This window comes from Coturnix japonica, chromosome 22 (genome assembly GCF_054131305.1).
Source record: "Coturnix japonica strain WE chromosome 22, WE-NBRP24, whole genome shotgun sequence".
Lineage (NCBI taxonomy): Eukaryota > Metazoa > Chordata > Aves > Galliformes > Phasianidae > Coturnix > Coturnix japonica.
In genome coordinates, this window is record NC_140684.1 from 7,553,356 (window position 1) to 7,576,030 (window position 22,675).

At 45.8% G+C, this 22,675-nt stretch overlaps 1 protein-coding gene across 9 annotated transcripts in view; it reads right to left on the reverse strand.

The window, feature by feature from the left end:
* Positions 1–22,675, reverse strand: part of CUX1 (cut like homeobox 1) — a 195,015-nt gene that overhangs the window by 115,052 nt on the left and 57,288 nt on the right. For all 9 annotated transcript variants that reach the window (XM_085522357.1, XM_085522354.1, XM_085522353.1 and 6 more), the window contains exons 3-4: positions 14,549–14,596; positions 5,995–6,073 (exon numbers count right to left, since the gene is read on the reverse strand). In XM_085522357.1, the coding sequence (XP_085378483.1) occupies positions 5,995–6,073; positions 14,549–14,596 (127 nt within the window). The remainder of the gene's footprint in view (positions 1–5,994; positions 6,074–14,548; positions 14,597–22,675) is intronic.

Consider the following 22,675-nt stretch of genomic DNA (forward strand, 5'->3'; position numbering starts at 1 on the left):
CCAACTTGAGATATTCTATCATTCTATGATCCTTTTTTCATCTACCAACCTGCTGGAGGGATGCTCTGGCCTTACACCAGGACGTGAGATGCATCTCCATCCCAGTAACCAAAGGAGTCAAACAAGGCAGTGTAAATGATTGATTCCTTAATGAATTGTGTCTCAGTTCCCTTTATTTTCAAAGAAGGAACCAAAATTAATCCACGGAGAAGTTCTTAATATTCAAAGTGGGTACGCATAATAGGTGATACAAGATTTTATGGCACTATAATGTGCCAGCTAAAAAAGGAGCTAGTGAGTTATAAGAGATACCACTGCCACTGAAAATGCTCCAGTTTGTCATTAATATTCTTGTAATGGCTGAAGACATTGGAATTTACTGCTTGCACACTGAGCTCAATACAAAGCAAAGGGCATTTTACAGAAAATCATTCATATGCTGAAAGTTTCATTTCTTCTGTTTTGAGATTATAAAAGAGAACGCTCCATTGTGTTCCAAAGCTCCGTGTATACTCAGAGGGGTTTGTTCTGATTCCATTTCACATTCCTGCAACTGAGGAAGGGAAAGTCTGCTATCCCCCATCACACACGCTGCCTCTTCTGTCTGAATACACAGCCCTGCTCCAGCTACCATGGTTAGGGTTGTCCTAAGCCCAGTCTCTAAAGCAGGAGCTTGCACAGGGTGCAGCAGCAGCACCTCCAGGCTCAGGTACCCATTGCTGCAGGGCTCTCCTGTGCCCATTCAATGCATCCTTCCCCTTATCTACACCTCCCCTCTTCCTTCCGTGCCTCCATCCTACCAAGTAAAACAGGGCTTGACAACCACACAATAAATTTTTCAAAGTCCGTGCTTTAGGGATATTTCTTCCTTAGAATATTTATTCCAGCTTTTACAAAGGAATTTATCCAATTATTAATTCATCGAGGAAAAAATGGATGAAAAAGGTATGTGATCAGACAGGCCCCAATTGGAAGCTGCATATTCAAGTATCAAAGCTATTTTTAGTTATTGTGACACTGGTCTCGGTGAGGATAAAGTGAGCGGGTATGAAGACCAGCAGTGGCCAGGCCTTTGTGCCTCATCAGAAAACAACCACGTAGCCCTCAGTGTGCCCTCCCAGTGTGCACTCAGCCAGCACAGATCCCACATGGTATCTTACAATGTGCTCCCGAGAGGCACAGCACAGAACTGCCACCCCAGAGGGGAGGAGGCTGAAGTGATTACGAGCTGCTTCCACGATCCTCAGTGCTGGAAATTCAGGGTAGCAGCCACTGACTGCAGCTCCCAATCTCCCCACGCAGCTCTTCACCCCCACTTCAGGCATTCTTTAGTGCAAAGGTTTGCAGAACAGTTTGTGGGTAAATCACCAATGCCTACGTTCCCTCATTTCTGATTCTGTAGACTCCTCTTCCAGCCCAAACTGGGGCATTTTAAATATGTTTATATAAGTCTGCCTCTTTTTTTTTGTTAACCTGGCCCGAACATGCTGGCGAAGCATCACAGTGCCAGCCTTCAGATGGGATACAGCCGCACGCTCCATCGCTACCTGCAGCCGCATGGCTTCACTCATTTTCACTCTTTCAAGTATTAACTACGTCCAATTTTCTGCTTAATTTTATCAGATTTTCAAGTGCCTTTAGAAAGACACCCTACTGCTCTCTGCGAGGCGGTGCATGCACTGCTGCTGCTGTCCATGAATAAGTTCATTTTGCTTCCTTTCCTCCTAGGACTACTCACTGTCACGCTGATTTGTTTTCTCTCTAACGTCGAGCAAAAGCACTCGTTATGAATATTCATTTCCACTGCAAAGTTAGGGGCAGCAAAAATACCAACAGCCCTTTTGTTTTACTCTTCTAGCTCCAGTTTTATTTACGTATATTTCAGTTGAGGAAGGGTGATCACTTTGACACCTATCACTGTTTATCAAACCTGGGACTGCTTAGGATTTTTCACATCAAGTGTGCTGACATCGCTCAGAAATGATCCGTGCTGATCAGACACAATACGCCACAAACTTGTGTCACAGCCTGATAGTGCTGAGAGCTTCTGAAACAATTAACAATTAACTGAATGAAAAGGACCTTGAGAATTAACTTTTGCCTGCCGTGATTTAAGTGTATTTCTTCAGTTTCCTGAAGTGTATTCACTCAGCCCTCCTTTGCAGGCATAAAGGCTCTGTCTGCTTGGCTTTTAACTTTAGCACTGTGCAGCCTTCTGGTCATCTGGGTGCAAACAGGCCGTGCAGACCTTCTCCTATCAGCACTGGTATTAACCTTTACGCCTTCTGCTTAACATTACGCCCAACAAAACAATCCAAACAAGTCACATAATGTCCGAGAATACGACGACTTCACACACATTCATCACCTCCAACATAAGCAAGAGATAACTTTTCTGAGAAGAAATCTAACCTGTTTTTTTCTCGTGTCACCTTTAATCACAGAACATTGATCGAGTGAGTGTTTTAATGGCAGTCTTCTCACAGCCCAAGCAGCAAACCAAGTGGCTAAATGGTAACTGAACACAAGCAAATGGAGCTGGGGACTGTGTGCCTCGGTAAAGGAATGGAGCTTTCCTCATGGGTGAGAAGCACATTTCTGCCTGTAGAAGTCAGTCACTAACATTTACTTTAATTGATTACTTATTTTCAAAGAAGTTTGTGCTTCTTCAGCCAAATCACTTGGAAAAGAAAGCCCTGTGCCGGGCAGTGTGAAATCTGCAAGGCTGAGAGTCCTGCAAGCACAGCATCCCTCCCTCCAGCCCTCCTGCAGGGCAGCCCGGCGCTTGGCACACGATTTATGGCAGCCAGGAGCAAGGGAAAGACTAAATTTCCACTCCAGCCATCTCTCACAGTTACTGCTTTTTATTGTTTTGACAGGACGCATTAAAAAAATGGTACATTTCTTCTTTCTAGCCTCTATTTTGTTTTATGCTGTCCTTAGCAGGGGCTCCTCTGAGCTAAAATGCACATTATGTAGCACCAAACTGACGGCGAATCTGATCACAGCAGACCTGTGAAGAGCCTCCAATAAAAACACACACCCTTTTACACTGCAAGAGACATTTCATTTAGCTCCTTCTTGATGACATTCAGATCAAGCAGAAATGTGCACCGTTTACAGCTCAGCCCTAAAGCTGCACAGTCCCACCAAACTGAGAGCAAGTCTGTGCTAAACTACCCTGCCTTTCAGAACATGCACATGCTGACAAACCTCCACCTGATCCCTGACTGTATGGCAGGGTGTAACGAGGTGTGGGACAGTGGCAGGGAGGCTGAGGGCTGAGTGTGGGACCTGAGCACTGCAGCACCTAAGTGAGCTTCCCCAGCAGGAGCAGGCAGACACAGGTACCGCTCTGACAGCTCTGGGCACTGCTGCAAAGTGTGCACCATCGGCTGTTCCAGGGAGTGATTGATGGCACCCCAATTCAGTTTAATTGATGCCACCGCAAGATAGAGGAGTTTCTGTTTAAAGGCAGAAGTTGTTTCTTTTTGTCTACGCAGCAGCCATTCGTAACGGGGGTATTACTGAAAGCCAAGAAAATGAAAGTCTGGCATTGCGCAGTAATTGCACAGCAATAAAGAGACAGCATAAAGTGAAATTCAAGCAGTTTATTCAGATACTGCTGCCTCGCATTCACCCTGGTCTTTTAACCTTTACTTGAAAATCAGAGTGAAGTTGAGTTTAAGAAGAGAAAAATAAACACTGTGATAATCGAACACAAGTTCGAAAAGAAAAATACTGAATTTTTAATATTGCTCATATTTAATATTTTTTCTGCTACAGCTTTAGAGTGAATTAGGAGTGTACTGCACCTCCTAACACTCAGAAAGATGGGCTCAAGTTTCACTCTCAGTGTTTGCAACATTAAGACCCTGAAAACCAAGGGCCCAACATAACACACTTGCTGTATTGAATTAGAAGGAAGGCAGCCTTGCACAGATGGCAGAAAGCTTCCTCAATAACACAAACTCAACCTCCCTTTGCCTCACAATAAATACATTTGCAGTATTTTTAAAGGTAAGTTGTGACAACCTTGCTGATTAGTGCAATTCATGTGGCAGCGTTCACTTTTCTCTACTGCATACTGAAAGTATGGCAATTAAATGAGAAAATTAATCCCATTAATTAGAAATGTTCAGTCTCAAGCATACAGAGTGATCTGAGTGAGAATCACAGCTGTACAAACGCATGCAAAGCAAAGTGTTCTCTGTCATATGCGCTCCCCTTTAGGACGGACACGTTTTGCAGCACCAACCAATGACAATTCTATTTTAACAGCACCCTGAGATTGGAGAGACGTGGAAAGGTTTATTTCCTAAAGAGAAAAGCACTTGATGGATGTAGAAAAATGCACAGAATGCCACTTTTCCCACAAATCCTTCGCTTGGACAGCCTGAGAAAAAACAAACCTCTGCTCTGAGTCAGGAAAGAAAATCATTAAACTTCGCCGAACCCATAAAGCACCAGAGCTGGAGTTTCCATACAGATCATTGTGTACTAAAATTAAAATAGAAGCCCTTTTTAATTACATAAAGTGTGCGCGTTATTACTGAAGAGAGGAATACAAGCTTTCCTCAAGAACCATAAAATTGGCTGCTGGGAATTAAACTTCAACTGCAATTATTATATGGTCCTATAAAGGATATTGAACGTCTGATAAAACTGCGCCCTTGTCATGTAACAGTGATGCTTAATGCCAAACAACCACTGCGGCATTCCAGCCATAGCTTTCTCAGAACATCCCAGCTCCCTTCTCACACCGAAAAGAAAACACTGCAGGATTTCAGAGCGAAACCTCTACCTAAATATCTGAAATACCAAACGGACAGGACTGAAGATATATAAGCCACACAAAGGCAGAACAGCACATGAGATAAATCAAGGCTGATGTCTTCTGTACAGGAAAGCCCTCCATGAAGACACGTCCAGTGTGGAAGACTGTCTGTGCTGCGCCATGAGAGCCTCTGCCTCACTCAGCCCCACCGTGCCGTGACCATCACAGTGCTGTACATTCCTAATGGCTGTTCCCCTTCTTGTCCTGTTATTTGTTGTAAATACTGAGTACTGGCTGTGCTTGCACACAGCTACGGGAGACTGGTCAGACTTCTGCAGCATCTGGAATGTGCTTCTGACAGCACTGCCATGCTCTGAGACCCACGGATGTAAGATGGAACTAAGACCTGCAGATATTTCTAATCCCACAGACTCCAGCGCACTCACAACTTAGCCAGGCCAAAATGTTTACATGGAGTCAGAATATCAAAGAAATACTTCTCTGACACTTAACATAAGGCATGTGCAGGGGAAGGCTGGACAAAGGGCTGTGACTGTGTACGGCGCAGTGCAAATTTTGCTCTTGCAAAAGGAGGAAAACATTCCTTTTCTGTAAAGCCATCTCCCATCACAGCATAGGAGGTACATCCTACCTACTGCACTGGGCTTCAGCCTGACTCTGCTACTCTAACTCCAGCACCTGTGGTGATGCAAGGCTCCAGAAAAAAAAGCCTCTGCACGAGAGCATCTGAAGGCTCCCATGGAATTCTGGTGGTGAAAAATACCCAAAGCACCACACAAGATTGGCTTCCCAAATTACAGCAGGAAACAAGCAGCCTGGGCAGGGCTGGGATGGAGAGGGAAGGGCAGTCATGGTCTGGGACAAGCACTGCAAGCCCCTTTGGAAGCACCCACATTGCCTCTCCATGGATTGTGGAAATGTATTTCTTTTTAACTGTGAAACATAGTGAATGAACTGTTCAATATTTGAATAATAAAAACTGACTCTTACAAACACTGAGAAGTCAAGAACAGTTTCAAGCGAAGCCATAAAATGAGCCTTACTTAGTTCCTTCCATTAGCAAGAATGCTGGAGCGTTTGGTTTCAGAATCAAAACACAACTCGTGTTTAACTTAGCAAAGGGAGAACAAACAGCCAGCATCATTCACACCAGAACACACGGAAGGATTTGCAGAATAAGGAATTCATTTTCTTACCTGGGACATCAATTAATCTCTTATAAACATTCAAGAAGGCTGCCTCTGCTTCTTTGCTTCTTTTACCCAACGCGTCAATCTGAGGGGGTGAGGAGAAAGAAGGCGTTAGACTGGATCCAATACAACTCGTGTTGTATCAGAGCTATAAGGATAAATGAAAACATAATACGTAAAGAGGGAACTTTATCTCCCGTGCCCAGCTCCTGTAGCCTTGTAAGTTATTTCTGCTATGTTTGCACTGAATGTAATTTGAAGTCCTGTTTCAGCACAACGGCAATCGATATTTTTAAGAACACTGCTGCCTGCTGGGATTCTTCACTTTAAATCTTATTACAAAGAAAGCAAGCCAGGAGCTGGCCGGACAGGCGTTCTCCTCAGTAACTTTCTTTTACCGCTAATTAAGATGTAACACAACGAATGGGATCTGTGTGCTCTTCTGATGTCACGCTCTGCTTTCATTGCAGGAAGCATATTTTTCTATTATTTCCACTAAGCCTGTGAGAAGATGAGAAGATGCACTTTGGGGCACGTTCTGCTACCGAAAGCTGAACAGCTCTGAAACTTCTCCATGCAAAGACCCGTGGAGACCAGGTGCTGTGGAGCTGAAGGCAGGCTGCTCTGGCTTCATGTCTGTTCTTACTTTGCATTAATTCATGCAGTGCTCATTTAGGAAGCTGCCTGCTCAGGTAAGGGAGAATAACTACCTCCCACCATCCATTATTTTCTCTAAACTTCTATTTTCCTCCAAAGCTTCACTATGGAAGGAAGGGCACTTTACAGCTCTGACAGTGAAGCATTCATTCCACAGCAACTTTTGGGGTATTTTTTTGCAAACTTTTTCTTAATGTATTGGAAAACGGAGGGTTTACAATTACTAAATACTGACAGAAACTCCCCAAACCAAGCCCAGTTCCACTGCATTGCTGCTCCAAAGCACAGACAGAAGGGGAAGCAGGGAGCCTGGCAGCGCTTTCCAGCAGCTTACTCAAATCAGGAAACTAAAAGCACGGAGATTATCGTTCCCATATTTTAATAAAAAGCAAGGAAGGATCTGAAGAACTACAGATACAAAGGCCTGATACCAATTCTCCTGCATATTTGAAAAGCAGCTAATATTATGCAGCCATTTAAAGGTGCGTACGTCAACATGGACTAAAAAAAGGAAGGTCTTGTCTGAAAAACGTCCTTGAATTCTTTAACCACTTATTGATTCGGCAGATAAGGCAGAAACAATGGACAGAGTTTACTGTCTCTGTGTTTCAGGAAAGTGTTTTATTGTGGTGTTTTGCTGTGCGTGCTGCCAGCCCGACGCGCCGCCGGGAAGCAGAGGTGCCAGGAGAGGAGACAAGGCACAGAGCTGCCGTCCTCAGTGCCACGGCTGTGCTGAGAGAATGGAGAGGGCAGGGGAAGGGTTTGGGGGATGGTCAGAGCAATGGAGGCAGGGAGCACGGGGGCAGAGCGCGGGACATGCACGTGACTGCTGTAGATTAGTCTTATGGCTGAGAGTGACCTGCAGGGATCACCGCGGAGAGGATTAAGAGCAGAAAACTGAACTGTCAGGACGAGTGTGGAAATTGCATGGGAGCGCGAGGTATAAAACCCTCAAGAATCACGGCCTGTGCTTCCAGAGCTCACCAAGAAAGGCTGCGGGAGGCACCAGAACCGCACAGGGCATCTGGTGTGACGTGCCAGAGAGCAACGGGTTTGTGCTGGTGAATAACCCATTTATTAATTCCAATCCAAGCAATCACAGATGGACCGATGCTCATTAGGGAATGAGAACATAAGCAACTCAGAACATTCTTCACACGCAGAGTATTTGAAATGAGAATATGGAACCAAGTGCCAACGCTGGAAAGGCACCGGGTAGCACAAATCCGTGCCTGAGAATCAGATGGGAGAAGGAGGGAGCAGCCACCAGAAAGGCTTCGGAGATATTTGCTGGGTGCACAAAGACAGACTTTGAAGGCCAGAACACCATATGTCAGACTTTGGGACCTCTGTGTTCCCACACACGATTTTCTCTTGCTGCTGATCAGCACAGTGCAGCCAAATTTAAATGACTATTATTAAATACAATTAGCATTGCAGAACGGATTCTGCACTGTATTCTGAAAAACTCATTTTCCCCTTCTAGGAAAAGCAAAGCATTTAGAGCAAATGCACTTCCATTCCTTCGAAATAACCGAATGGTTCTGTTTTCTTAATACAGCTTCTTACATTTTAATAAAGGGCATTTGTACTTATGTTCTCCTTAAATATTACACATGGTTTATTCACTCCTCGCCACTTACACCGTGGCTGAAGTATAAAGCAGAACTGAAACAACATATTCCGAGGAGATCAGAGACTTTCTGACGGAAACAGTTTGTAAATCACAGGAACTTTCACACCTTTGCTTTTTTCCTCCCCAGATTCAGAACCAGAACTCCAAACAATCCCACCGGGCTGAAAAGCTTTCATTTATTTTTGTTTTTCAAACAGTTAAAAATCAGTGAAGCTGCTTAAAGTTCCATTAAAAATGAGCTCTGCAATTACTTGGTATCTTCAAGAAAGCACTATGCCAACTTTAACTAGAATAACAAATGAATTACATATGTCAGCTTCCAGCTGCGTAAGAAGATATGGGATGAGAAGGTCATCAAAATAGCAAGATATAAATAAAGTCCAGTTACAAAGGAAGCAGAGCACTGAAATGACAGGGAAATAAGTGTTTGGAAGCTGACTGAAACCTTTTCCAATCTGAGTAAAATCAGTTTGGGAGCCAACAGAGATCACACTGCAACCGTTGAAGTGCATTAGAAAACTCTTGCTGAACACTTTTATTTGACTCTGAAAACTTGAGGGACCCAGAAAGAAGTCAACTTATAATTACACCATCGCAGGCTTGACACGAGCTAAGCTCCACATCTTAATTTATCTGAACCAGGCCCCATTATGTCTTCTGTGACTAGAAAGAAACAACAGTGACCTCTGTATTCCCTACCACCCCCATAAACATATGTTCACTTTTAAGTTCTGGCATACTATTTGTCTTGATAATACCACTGGAGCTACAGGGAGATAACAGAAATGAGACGCGAGGAATCCTCCCTCCTTCGCACACCCTTCATCTTTCAGACCCTCCCCGGGGCCCTGTGGGGAGCAGCGCGGTCAGACGCCACGTTGGGCTCAGCCCATCCCTCCACCAACAGTTTTTCCAGGTCAAGTGCTGTCAGGAGTTGCTGCAGAGGCACCGAGTTGATCCCAGAGCTGCAGGACACCTCAGTGATCTGCATGGAGCACAAAGAGCTTGTACACCCATATCGAGTCTCAAACACAACACTGTGCCAAGCGTGAGTGCTGTAGGCACAGCTCTTATCATTGCAGCCCTTCAGTTGCAATTCTCACTCTCATTAACAACCTCACTATGAAAGATATCGACTTTTGCTGTCCTGCTCCCAGTCTGGAACCAAAGCAGCGAGTAAAAATAATCAACTTAACCCAAAATTTATATCGGTGTATGGGAGCAGCCCTGCCATGAGCTCTCTGCATTAGGAAGCAAACAGTGTCTGTGTGTGGTTGGCCTGATTTGCCATTATTAATACCAACAGGTGCCTACATGGAGAATTAGTGAAGGTGAAGAACTCATGAACTGGAGGTCCTGCAGCTGAGGGAAGTAAAGCTGCTATTTTGTCTCTCTCTTTGCTACAATTAGAATATTTTTGAAACAAAATTACATGAAATGATTCCCTCTGAGCCACTTAAAGCACATGGTGTGTATTTTAGCTGTGCTATCAGTTCTACAAACCAAAGTGAGGCCTGCTCAGCTGCCTGGTGCTGCACAGGTACACTGCCTGGCACAGGCATGGGGGGATCACGCAGACCTCCCAGCTCCCTGCTTCGAGTTCATGTTAATGAGAGGGCTTCGAGAGGGACTCAGATCCTTCAGCTTTCAATTCTGCTCCTGCAAAACAGCTGCAACCTTGAACCCTTGAAACCTTTTCTTCTTTCATGCCCAGATAGATCCTGCTCTTCCCAGACAAACAACGCTGCCGTCCCTGGAGGAAAGCTCAGCTCCCTCCTCCCCAGACAGCTGCTTGTTGCTCTCCAGCCTTTGATCTGCTTTCCCAGTAAACCAGCCCAGCCCAACGTTTGTTTGCCCCGGAATATTGACAGCTGAATGACAGCTCAGTTTGAACAGCTCTTCCTATCTGCCACCCTGCCTTCAGATTCTTGCAGCGGTGGGTCTGCCATGACTGCTCAACCTCCCCTGCATCCTTCCATAACCTGCATGCCTTCCTCCACGCTTCTCTCTGCATTTCTGAGCAGCGTTTCTCAGTTTACGCTCTCACTCTGCTCCTCACCCATCCCAGGGCAGGCATGAAGGGAGCAGCTCAGCTCCCTCCTGCCTCGGGCCACCGGCTCCTTCTGCATCAGACCCAGCAATCGCAGCAGTGCCGGAGCGTGATTCAGCTCACTGACTCAATGGAAAACGAAGCAACGGAGGAGAGAAAATTTATTTTCCATCGTGTTGGCGAACTGAACTGACTCATCTCATACATTTGCTAGACTCAGCATAAGGGAGGAGGTGGGTAATGGGGCTGGGGAGAGGACACTGCCAGCGGCAGTCCTGTGCTGGCATGGGCTGGGTATGGCGTGAAACCCGTGTCAAGGTGTGGGTGGCAAATTGGGGTCAAAGTGTTATAAAAAGTAAAAAGTCTCAGGAAGTCAGGAAGCAGAGAAGACACTCTGCAGGTAAATATGACAGCAGCTCAGTTCTTCCATGGCAAGGCAACAAATGCAGCTGTGAGTGCAGGATGGGTGGCACTCACCAGGGGATGCTCAGCACGAGCAGGACACAGCTCCCAGAGCAGGGATTTCCATCCTCCAAGCTCTGTGCAAGATGATACACCTGCCCATAGAGGGGCACACCAAAACTCAGTGCATGGCACAGCAAAGGGGAGGAAGGAGGACATGGTGCCAGCCGGTGCCATCCCGCTTCACCACTTCAATGGATGCCCCATTAAAAATCACCACTGCTTTACTACAGCAAAGCAAAACCAGACATGGGCTTGTATAGAGCCTTGCAGAAATTGTGCAGTAAATACAGGAATAATTCTGTATTTGGAGAAGCAGGGACTGGATTATGATGATGCTCGGCAGAATCCGGCCCTGCACAGCCCCCCCACCCCATTCCTTCCAGCACACTTCAAGCTCCCTTTTTTTAAGGGGAGGAGAAGATACTTCTGACACTGTGAACTGAAACAGTGCTGCCTAGCTCAATTTTGCATAAATAGTTTCCCACCACTGTTAGCATTTCACCCAAACGCGTGGCAGCGGCACAGCAAGCCTTAATATAGACAGCCCACCAGCTGCCAACAGGAATTTCAGCACATTGTCAATTATATAAAAATAAGAGGATTTGGGTTGATCCCCTCCACAAAGTTACCCTGGCAGTGATGCCTGTTTCTGTGGGACTTTGCACACCAGACGGGATGGAGATGAACCTGCAAGAGCTTCGGAAAGGTGCCCAGTGTCTGGCTGAGGGCTGTTAGGATTTGGGACTTGGTCTGTTATCCCAATTGCTGAGATGTGTCCCGGGAAGATAACAATTACCACCAGAAATACTAGACTGACTCCATTTTGTTACATGGTTTGGCTTAATGGGACCTTCATGGGAGGGTGGCTGCAATGGGATCGCCTCGACGCGAGCTCTGAATTTTGATGTGTGCTGTTGACTTCTACAACACGGAGCAATTTGTAATAGCTTTGCCATGCTGTTGTTTTCAAAGCTCCTGCTACATCACAAGCATTTATTTCTGACCACAAAATTACATTTATTCAACAGAAAGCAGCTCAGGGTCTTTAAGAGGTTAACTTCTGGAGTGCTTGGCTGCTCTCCAGCCTCTGTACTCGAATCAGCACTAACGCAACAGCACACAACAGCACCCAGGCTAGCCGTGATTAATAGAGTGCTGAATACGCTGCTTTCCACATACACACACTTTTCATTCCCTTGCTTCCATAGATCACGGACTTATCCTCAAAATATCTGACTGAAATTGAATTTGGCTTCTCTCTCAACCGTTCATTTCCTATGTTATGCAAGGTTATATCCTTTTCTGCATGAGCAGAACCAAACCAGCTGCAGCTTTTGAGAAGAAAATGTGTTTTCAATTATGAAGCTGGCCTGAATATTGAACCACAGTTCTACTGCTACTCTAATTGAGCCATCATGGAGCGAACCTACAGGAAAGAAATTGTATTAATTAGCTTTGTAAATTTAACATAAGGAAATTAAAGGGGCTGAGTATCAGCTGAGGAACACTCCTTGAAAAACACAGAAGGAAAGTATGCCTGAAGTTCTGTAGGCACACGCGTTATTACAGAGCTGCTTCAAAGGCGTGATTAGGAGTTCCAGCACACCAAACAGACCTTCAGCTCCTGTTGTCTGCATATGGAAAATTATTAAATGACTCTGCTGACCGAATTAATAGTTTAAAGAGCAATTCAGCTAAGTGGGGAGCCGGAGTGGTCTCATCAGCACGGCAGCACTCTTAGAAGTGTTCGCTTTGTGAGAAGAGTCTGAGAAATGGATTTTACAGAAACGAAGCCTCACGTGTTGTTTGGAGCCCGTGCCTTAAAGGGTTCTCCAAATGAGGGATTACTGCATTACTGTTGGACAGTACTGCCATGCCACATGAAAAGAATGCTAATGACCTCAGGAAATCCTTTCCCAGCCTTAAAATATCTACTTGGTGACTTCACAAATACGGATTTGGACATTTTATTTCCATAGCACAACGTCAGTTCTGTAAATTCACATAGCCCAAGAATGTGAAGTTTTGTTTTTAAGGTTTCTTGGACAAATATCCATCCGCTGCCGTAAGCACAGCGATGCAGCACGGCCTGGTGGGCAGGAACTGCTTGTCTGAGGGCAGCACCAATGTGGAAATGCTAATGATTTTATGATTGAATGATAAAGCTCTTAAACCTCCAATTCTGCCTTGCGTTTAACCCAGCACACTGTGAACAAGCCATGACTAAGATCCATCCTCAGGTGAGTGAGAAGCGAGCAAACACAAGACTTAACATCGGCAGTGGGTTAGATTTCATTTTGTAATGCTTTTACTCCAACCATAGTGACAAAAAATCCACACTTCCTCAAAGCACCAAGCTCACTCTTACATTAGTGAAGCAGATATCTATGCAGGAGGAGTGAGTATGAGCCACACCAAGGCCTCCAACAGGTGAGATCTAACAGCAGGATATTCCTTCACTGTGGCAAAACTTGGATTTATGGTTCTTACTTGATCCTCAGACATTCCCTTCATTAAAGAACAGTGCTGCAAGCATACATACACTCCAGTCAGTGCTTCGCAAGCTTGAAACTAAAGTGAAAAGGTTTAAGAGCACAGCAACTCACTTGAAGCAATTTTGAAGTGTAAATTTCTACTGGCAAATGGACTCACACAAGTCATTCTTTGTTCTCACAAACTGCTATTAGATATATCAAGGACAAAGCTGTTCCACTTATTTATTTATTTATGGCAGTACTTGGGAAATCGGAGAGCAAACCAAGAATTAATTCCACGCTGCTTTTAAGATGAGAATCTGTTGCTTATTTGGGATACGGATTCAGCAGGATGTGAGAGCAATCAGAAATGCAACCCTCATTACAGATAATAGGAGTTGTGTGCTTAATTCTCTAGGCAGGCTTCTGAAAACATGCTCCTGAATTTCTCTGTGCGCTGATGGGAACTGCAACAGCACAAAATCAGCCAACAACTTGTTACGGATAGACAGAGCCCAAAGTGCTGCTGTTGTGACTGAGCTGACTTTAAAAGCAGAGCTCTACAGCAGAGCACAAAGTGTGAGCTAAGCCTAACCCAAGGCACTGATAAAGAGAAATGTAACTTGCAAACTCCATACACAGCACTGTCCTGAAGGAGTACAACAGCCCCCACCTGGCCTGCACATAGTGAGGGAGAGCTTCAGCTAGAATGGCCCATTCTGTGACTGGTTCAGCTGCCTTTTCATATGGAAACCCTTCACAATAACACCACTTGGCTTTTCAAGTTGTGATGGCTCTGCTCATGCACATCTCATAGAGACACCAAGGAATGAGCCAGGCCTGGAGCTGTGAGCACTTCTTGGTTTTCCAACCAACACCTGCCAACTCTGAGTCTTCCAACAAGCCCTCTGAAATACAGCCACAATACAGTCTGTTACAGCTGGAACAACGTGTGGTACCTTCATAGTTTTGCATGCATATGTCACGTTGAGTTCATTAAGCATTCAAACCACCAAGTCACCGGGGCGTACGAAGCGAGTGTGTGCACCTGAGTCACAGCACAAAGCTTGCATCCAGGGCTGCTAAATGCAGTGGAACTAGATGAGTTTAGCCCGTCCAGCACAAATGCAATGTATCACATGCATGGCAGCACACAGGGAAGCAGATCCCCTGCAATGCTCCCTGCTCACAGCTCCCATCCTGGCTGTGCTGACAGACTGTGGTCACACTGATCACATGGAGCAAAAACTAAAGCATGAAGAGAAGAGAAGCTCTTACCTCTCCCTGGAAACTCTTCAGTAGTGGAGCTACCTGTTTGCGCAGGTCCTGGAAGACAGAAGCAAAATATTCCATCAGACAAATGTAAAAGGATGCGTCGTTGTCAAGTTATCTCTAACTCTGCTTTCAGGTCTGGGATACCGCTTAAGACTTGGCTGCATTTCATGGGGGCTCTGATTTAAGCAGAAGTACATCTAAAATGAAGTTTGAACAAGCCTGTGTTTCCAATCTGACACATACCTGTATGTGTGGTGATAGTATGAATTAACAAACTGTACTGATGTCAGGTAAGCACCGGACGTCTTCAATCTCATCATTCAGCTGAAACACTAATACGATTAGAAGCAAATGCCTCTATCTACCTACACAGCAGCTACACCTCTGAACTCATCCCACACACGGAAGTCAGGCTTAAAGAAATATGACTGGACCACCCTCCCAGCGAGGAGTGCCTTCATTTTGTACAAGGTCTGATTTATCTGTTATTCCCTCAAGGCTGCTCCGACTTCAGCCATCAGAGAACTGGAGATAGCCAGGCTGAAGAAGAGAGAACTGTTTGTTGCTTTCTGTGCAACTCAAGTATTTCTTCCTCAGAATTACAACACGCTGTACTACTGAATTCATTACAAACGCCTACAGAAACATCTAGAAGTTTCTAGCATAGTTTTAATTGGCAACCAACACAAGATAGGACAGCAGAAGTAGTGCTATCTATCTTCTATCAAACTCTCAGGGGCCACACTGTTAGCTGGCTCAGGTCTCATTTTCTGTCCATGGGGGGGTCCCAGCCCATGGCAGGGGTTGTGGATGAGGGCTGTGCAGTCCCTTCCAACCCAACTATTCTGTTGGTTGTTCCATTTCTGCCACCATGTTCCACTGCTGAGGCACAAGCAGTACCTGCACAGCACATCTACAGCCAAAGATGTGCATGAGGCACAACCCAACACCCTGGCCTTGCACGGCTCCATCAGGGCAGCACTGAGGTTGGTCACCCAGGATGGGTGGCTCTGTCAGAAAAATGGGTCACCATGAATATTTGGGACGTTCTCTTTTCCAGTGCAATAATGTTTCCATTCGGAGTCACACAGCAAGTTGGACATCAAACCACACACCCAAATACCCACAGCACTGGGTTTAGTCTGATTTGCTGAAGGAAAAACAGGCTTTTGGAGAAGTGGTTGTTGTCATTTCAATGACAAGTGGTAGAGAGAGTTGCAGAAGCAGGAGCTCTTGCACTCCCTGAGAGATGGCTTAGGGGGCTGAACGTAAATGAAGCCATCAAAGACAAATGATCGGCCAAATTTCACTGCTCTCATGCTTACTGCGCTACCACACAGCTAATCCCCATCAAGCTCAGGATAATGTCACAGCTTTATAAGCTCATTCTTCCGTACCAAACCTATAAACGCTTCTGTTTTTACACCTTAATGCTTCCTGATATTTTCTGTCGTCTGTTTTGGGACAGAAAAAGGGGAAGTGCTGTCCGTGTGCACCACGACTGCCTGTCAGTAAAGCCTCCCCCAGAGCAGACCAGCAGGTCGAGCAGCTTTTCCCATCTCCTGGCTGGGAGGCCAGGAGGCTTTGCACCTTTTATAATGTGTTTTCCTTGTAGCCTGACATAATGCCATCATCAAAGAAAACACAAAACCAGCAGCGGCAAAATACATGCCTGTATTTGGGACCAAAACCTTAAAGCACTTAAAGCGAGACACATGATGTACAGTCAGGACGCTGGCATCCTTTTAAACTTATATGGCACAACACTTTACCACATTGCTGCACTCCCATACAGTCACATCATCTGCCTGTTTCTCCACGCTGTCCAAGCTCACTCTCTGCAGATGATGTATTGGGATGGAGCGGTTTTCTGAACAAGACTCCATCACAGACAAACTCGATATGTGAAGCAGATGAATTAGGATGCTGTATCATTGTCTGAATCAAATCTGAAAGTGAGTGCAGCTTTTTCCTCTTTTCAGGAGCACAAACAACTGGTTTATATATTGATGAAGCAGCCACGCAATGAAACCCGAATCCAAACAATTTTTAACTCCCTTTCCATTCGCATTAAAAATAACTGTGGAAAATAAGCCAAGAATAAATCTACGGGAAAACCTGGGTGACAAATGCATCATTCAGACAACTGCATTATTTCCCTCTATCTCGATACATGGCACAGTCCAAAGGACACATCAGTTGTACCAGCGCCGTGCTGCTAATTTACTGGAGGTCTGAAGCTGTGCAGCATCTTCTGATCTCCCCTCAGACTCCCGATCTCATTTACTTCCCAAACGCTTATCTCTGAATGTCACAACAAGAGCCCTCTGACCCTGGTTTGATAAAGCAGCGCGGGAAGCTGAGCTCGACCTGCACGCACCTTCATCATCTGCACAACTATTGTGCTGCCGTGAAACAAAACCAAACCCAAAGGAACGGGCAGACGTTTCCTACCCCTCTGGCGACACTTCCCGTGATCTGCTGCACGTATTGCCTTCCCCTGAGCCACGCGGGCTGCCAGCTGCACTGGGAAGGGCAGACATCCCTATGAGCTGCAGCCACTTGCAGCACTGCTGACCCCATTAGCTCAGCTGTCAGCACCTCTCAGAGCTGCCCCATCCCCAGCCAGGTGCCCATGTTGCCGCATGCCACCCCTTTGCATTCCTTCCCTATTAGCCCACAATGAATGAGGAGCTCAGGGCTGGCAAGGCTGATATGGCCCCTCCATTGGAGACCCTGGGCACATGCATGGAGATGCACTATGGGAAACAAAGCTTTGTCTGTGATTGCTTTCACTTAGCGTTGCTCTGAAATTGACATCCCAGCCAGTTGTCCGAACAGGCACCGTGCAGCAGCCCAGATGACTTATTTAATTCCTAAAATATAAGACAAATTAAATCATACGAGCGAACCATTTATTGCTCAAGCTAAACTACGATTTAATGAGATATAAAAGCTCTTATTGCTTAAGGGTGCTAAAGTATTTACTTCAAATCTGACCGTTGAAGAATGAATCTCGATGTTAACCATTTTCTATTACTTTGTAGTTATTTCCCTGCACAAGAAGATGTGGGTTTTTAAGGGACGTTTATAGACAGGTTTCAACGCAGAACAACGATAAATAAAGAATCCCAATCCACAGTGTCTGAATGTACATGGCAGCGTTCTGAAATATCTCAGCCCCCAGATCTTGTGCAAATTCCATTAGCTTTAATTATTTATTAGCAGTAGATTTAGATTACTGTTCTTGACCTATTTTTCGGCGCACGGACCCACCCAGCAAGAAGTGAAAAAATATTCCATTTGCAAAGGGCTGCGGCGGTGTGGGCTCCGAGCTGCGAGGAGGGAGAGGAGCAAAACACATGTGCTGTGATTCAGGGGGAGACGCTCCCACCTCGGGGAGGTTACGGAGCAGGGCATGCAGTGAGGGATGGAAACGGGAGGAGATGCCCTGACATAAAGCAGGATGCGCTGAGCAGCATCCTCAGACCTGCAGGACTGCGAGCACGACAGCTGACTGCTGGTGGAATCCCCTCCTTGCTCCAAGCAACCACTGAGCAGCCGGGGGCTCAGCCTGTGTCTTGTGCTGGTGGAGACAAACCCTGCTCCTCTGGGCATGAGGAAAGCAAAGCGCTGGCAGAGGTGTCCCCTGGCTGTGCTGCAATCTTCCTCCAAGCTCAAATAAACCGAGTTTACCCCTGGGCTTATGCAGCAACGTATAAACAGACCGGCGACCTCACAACTGTTTAAAGAATCAGCTGTGCAAAAGAAGAACTGTTGCACACATGTATACATACACACGTCTGCATATAAACACACCGACTATATATAACATTAAAAAATGTTCTTTTTTTAACCTGGCTTTACAAACGAATGCACTGAACCACGCTGAAAGCTCACTGTCATTTATAAACCAGCAAGTTAACATTGGCTACAAAAGACACTGAACAGAAACAATTCGGAACTTTAAAACCGGAGTTGCTAGGAAACAAAAAAAAGATCATTCAAACAAAAATGACTCAGGTAGGAGAGCTCTGGAAAGAGCCAATTCCAGGCAACTGAAAGGCTGATGGTTAAAACCTCGGTGTAAAATGGGGAGCGTCTGGAAAAAAGGGCATTATTATGAGCCTTAAAAAATTAACGTGCCTAATGAGAAGCTAATGACATGGGCCATGACTCTGCAGCAAAGGCACCTACGAGTGCTGTGGTCCAATTACCAACACCAGTTCAAATGCAGAGTAATGCTTCACAGGGTGGATTTGGAACGAGGAGAATTTAATGTGAAACCATAATTGCGCCAGTAATTTTCCACCACCAGCAGAGCTGTGTGTGAATCAGCACATCCTACCTGAGCGACAGGTAGAAGGCTGAACCCAAATGTAAGTGCACTGCTTTAGAGACAGGCTAAGTTTGGAAGAAGAACTCCATGTTAAACATGAAAAGAAGGAAAGAGATGTTATCCTCCCAGATCTGTACTGACCACAGGTGAGTCAGGGCCGGGCTGTGAGCTGACAGGACAACAGATATTGCAAAACCTTCTCACCATCCCTTATCACACAGCCGTGTTATGAACCAGCAGCACAGCTGCGTGTAGGAACACAGGAACACCTACTGATTTATATCGTTACACTCAGCATTCTCTTCTTCCAATGCAAGTGCTGGTGCTTTTGGGCTGTGGGTGCCCTGTGCAGTGCAGGCATTGGGGATCCCTTCCAACTGATAGCAATGCTAGGATTTGCTGCATCTAATTCAACCCCTCAAAATCAATGCAGCCGTCATCCTCCTGACCTAAATCAAACCGAAACACGGCGCAGGTCTTTTCACACCGCTTCTGTACACGAAGCTATTGAAGAGAAAACAAACTTTTTGCTAGCACGGTGCTTCCCGGCCAAGTTCCTGTGCTGCTCACAGCGCATGTGCTTTGGTAGCAGACAGAAGAAATAAATGAATCATCTGGATGAAAGAAAGCAAAGCCTCGCTGCAGCCTTTTTCAGTGCATTTAGTGCTTGTTAGTTCAACTTCAGAAACAAAAATCCCACATGAAGCGCTCTGGGGCAGCAGCATCTCCTCACATTGTAATATATGGTCTCAAATGGGAGTGACTCCCAAATTCAGATGGTGAACTGTGAACTGCCCCGGAGCGCTGTGGGGGGATGAGAAGTCCGGGGGAAGAAACGCAGAGGTCTGAAGGTTTGAAAAGGAGAAGAGACAGAGCTGAGTCCGTGCTGCTCTGAGCTCTGTTTTTCCATGGCAGAAGGCATGCGAGCCCAGCGCTGAATCACAATGAACTCAATAACAGATTAAAATGAGACATACTTGTGTAATAATAAATCAACAGCATTAATACAAGCTTATCTTCTCCTAACTTAGAAGGGGGAGGTGACAAATTGCACTTAAGGAAAAATAGTTTTACAGTTGCTAGCACAAGCCCAGCGTCTATAGGAGACTGCTAAATTTAGCAAGCCAGCTTTTGATTATAGCAACGGAAATGAATTCAAGGGGCTTTTTTTTGTGTTTTTCTGTTTTATGGAGAGCTCCAGAACGTTACTCATCTTCTTGAACCTCCCACCATAAGCGGAGCCTTCAGAGCGCTGCCCTTCCTCCTGCTCCTCCTCCTCTCCCCCCTGAGCTCCTCCAGCTCACAGCAGTGCGGGGACGTGGTGCGGGCTCACAAATCCCCTATCTCTTGGCTGGAGCTGTTTGGCTCTGACAGATGAATCAGAGAAGTCCATAAACGTCTGGAGGATTTGTGCAGACTTTTCCTTGTATGACTATATATGGCAACTGCAGATGGAGTTATCTCCCATCACTTCAGCCCAGGCTGCAAACTTTTTACCTTATTCCTAATAGCAGAATTCCTTGATCTGCAGTGCCATGGAATTGGACAAACCATCAGATCCTTTTCCCAAAAGCATTTTTCCACTCTTTACAAGACTGTAGAAGCAATGCAGGACCATGCTTGCATTAGGATAGGTGGAGGTGTCCGTCAGACACAGTCAGCAGCACAGTGTGGTGGGCTGGGGCTGGGCTTGGTGATCTCAGAGGCCTTTTCCTGCTTCCAACATACCTCAGAAGTGACAGCCAGAGCCTCTGAGGGCTCAACACGGAGAAGGCTGTGGATCCTCAAACCCAGCAGTGAAACCTGGGCAAACAGGCTGCAAGAATGGAAGTTAATATGGAGTTTTGTGAATGCAACAGAGTGATGGAGAGCGTGGCCCTGAGGGATGGTGCCGTAAGGATGAGCTGAGCCAGGAGCTGCAGGGACTCAGAAACTGCTTTAGTGAACTGCTTCCATTAAAGCGTCGTAATGAAAAATATACAGAGTAAAAGAAACAGAAGCACCACCTCCTGAAAAGCAAACTGCAAGAGATGGTGGAACAGCAGGGAACAGAATGAAGAACTGAACAAATTCCCTGGCTGCTCCGGGGCTGTGTTCCTATCAGCTCTCCCAGGAGAAGCATAAGGACACAGCATCAGGGATGGCAGCCCAGCCCCTTGGCAGGCAGCCCCCCCTGGATGGAGGGGATGGAGGGACAGGAGCAGCCCTCACAGTGTCACAGCCCTGCAGACCTGAGGAATAAGGTAAATCACTTGTGAACGGACCCCTCACAGCACACAGTGCTGTCCCACACGCTGTGTTTGATGCCGCTCTTGAAGTTATCATCACAAAAGCAGGGAAATGTTTCATTGCCATTATCAGATAATGGAAGCACAAACAGCTGTTGGCTCCTATTGCAAGAGGAGGGGTGGAAATCAGCTCTGCTCCTTATGCTTTGTAATAGCGTGGAGCTCAGGGAAGGGCAGCAGCGATTCCACTTCCATCCTTCTGCTCAGTACTTCTGACTATGGAGGTGCTGAGGCTGTGGATGGGCCCTGGGCAGCCTGAGCACTATCCCATAGCACAGGGGATGGAGCTCTGTGAGCATTAAGGTCCATTAAGCCATTCTGTGATTCTGAGATTCTGTGCTTCACAGATCCTCAGACAGAAGTGCTCCATCACATCGTCTGGAATGGGTTAAAACTTGGTAGAGCTGCGTTGAAACAGCAAAAGAAAAGAAGAAAAGGAGAAACTCCAGTCCCAGTAGTGTGAAAATCACCGCTTATGCAAACTGGAGGACGGCAGTATAAATCACACTGCTTACATTAACTAATCAGGAGTTTCAGCTGATGTAAGTAGGAAACCAGAGTTAGGAAAACCTATTAGTGAGCTGCCGGAAGGTTCACTAATGGCTGTTCTGCCCTTTATCAGCTGCACAAACAACAGTGGGCATTAAATCACCCCAGTGACCCACTGAGCTGCCCGGCATGAGGGGTACGGAGCTCAGCTCAGCCAGGGGAGCAAACAGCACCCAGGGGCCCTCAAGGGGTGGACATGGAAAGAGTTAAAGCTTCAAACTGCCGTTTTACACCCCCCCCAATCAAGTGTCAGCTGTGATAAGCCAGAATTAACAGCCACTTCAAATGAAAGGGGGGAAAAAAATTTTCTTTGTGCTATTCTAGGTATTTTAAGTTGCATATGAGCATGGTGTCTAAATATAGACGGCAACAACAAGAGGAGGCATTGTCCCTTTGGGCACATTGAATATTATCTCAGAATTCCCATCTTCCTGGGCTGAGCCTCTGTTTTCTTTTCCTCCTTGTTACTTTTCGTGCTCAGCACAGTGTGTGTTAACCCCTCTTTGGTTGCAGATAGGTCAGTTTAACCAAGAGCGGCCTTGTGACTCCAAGATCATTGGTAGTTATCGCCATGGGATTAGAAGAGCACCAGAAATAGTTGTGTTTACTTAATGTTGTCACTGCATTAGAACGAGATTTATCTAAATAATGAGGTCCTAGAATAGCAACGTATCGCTTGAAAACTGTGTGTCAATAGGGCTTGAATGTGAAGAGGATGTGACACGAGGCAAAAAGATTCCGTCAACCTAAGGATAGGAATTGACATTTTTCAGAACAGATGTCATTGATAATTCATAGACGCCTTTAAAAATTAAACTTCATATAGAATCCAGCTTAAAAAATGGAGTGTTGTCCATGTTCTGAGTGCATCGGGTACATTAAGCACAAGTGTACGCTTCACTCAAAGGTATTTAAATACTTGAGAAGTCAGGAGCAGCCACGTCAGCTGGGTCA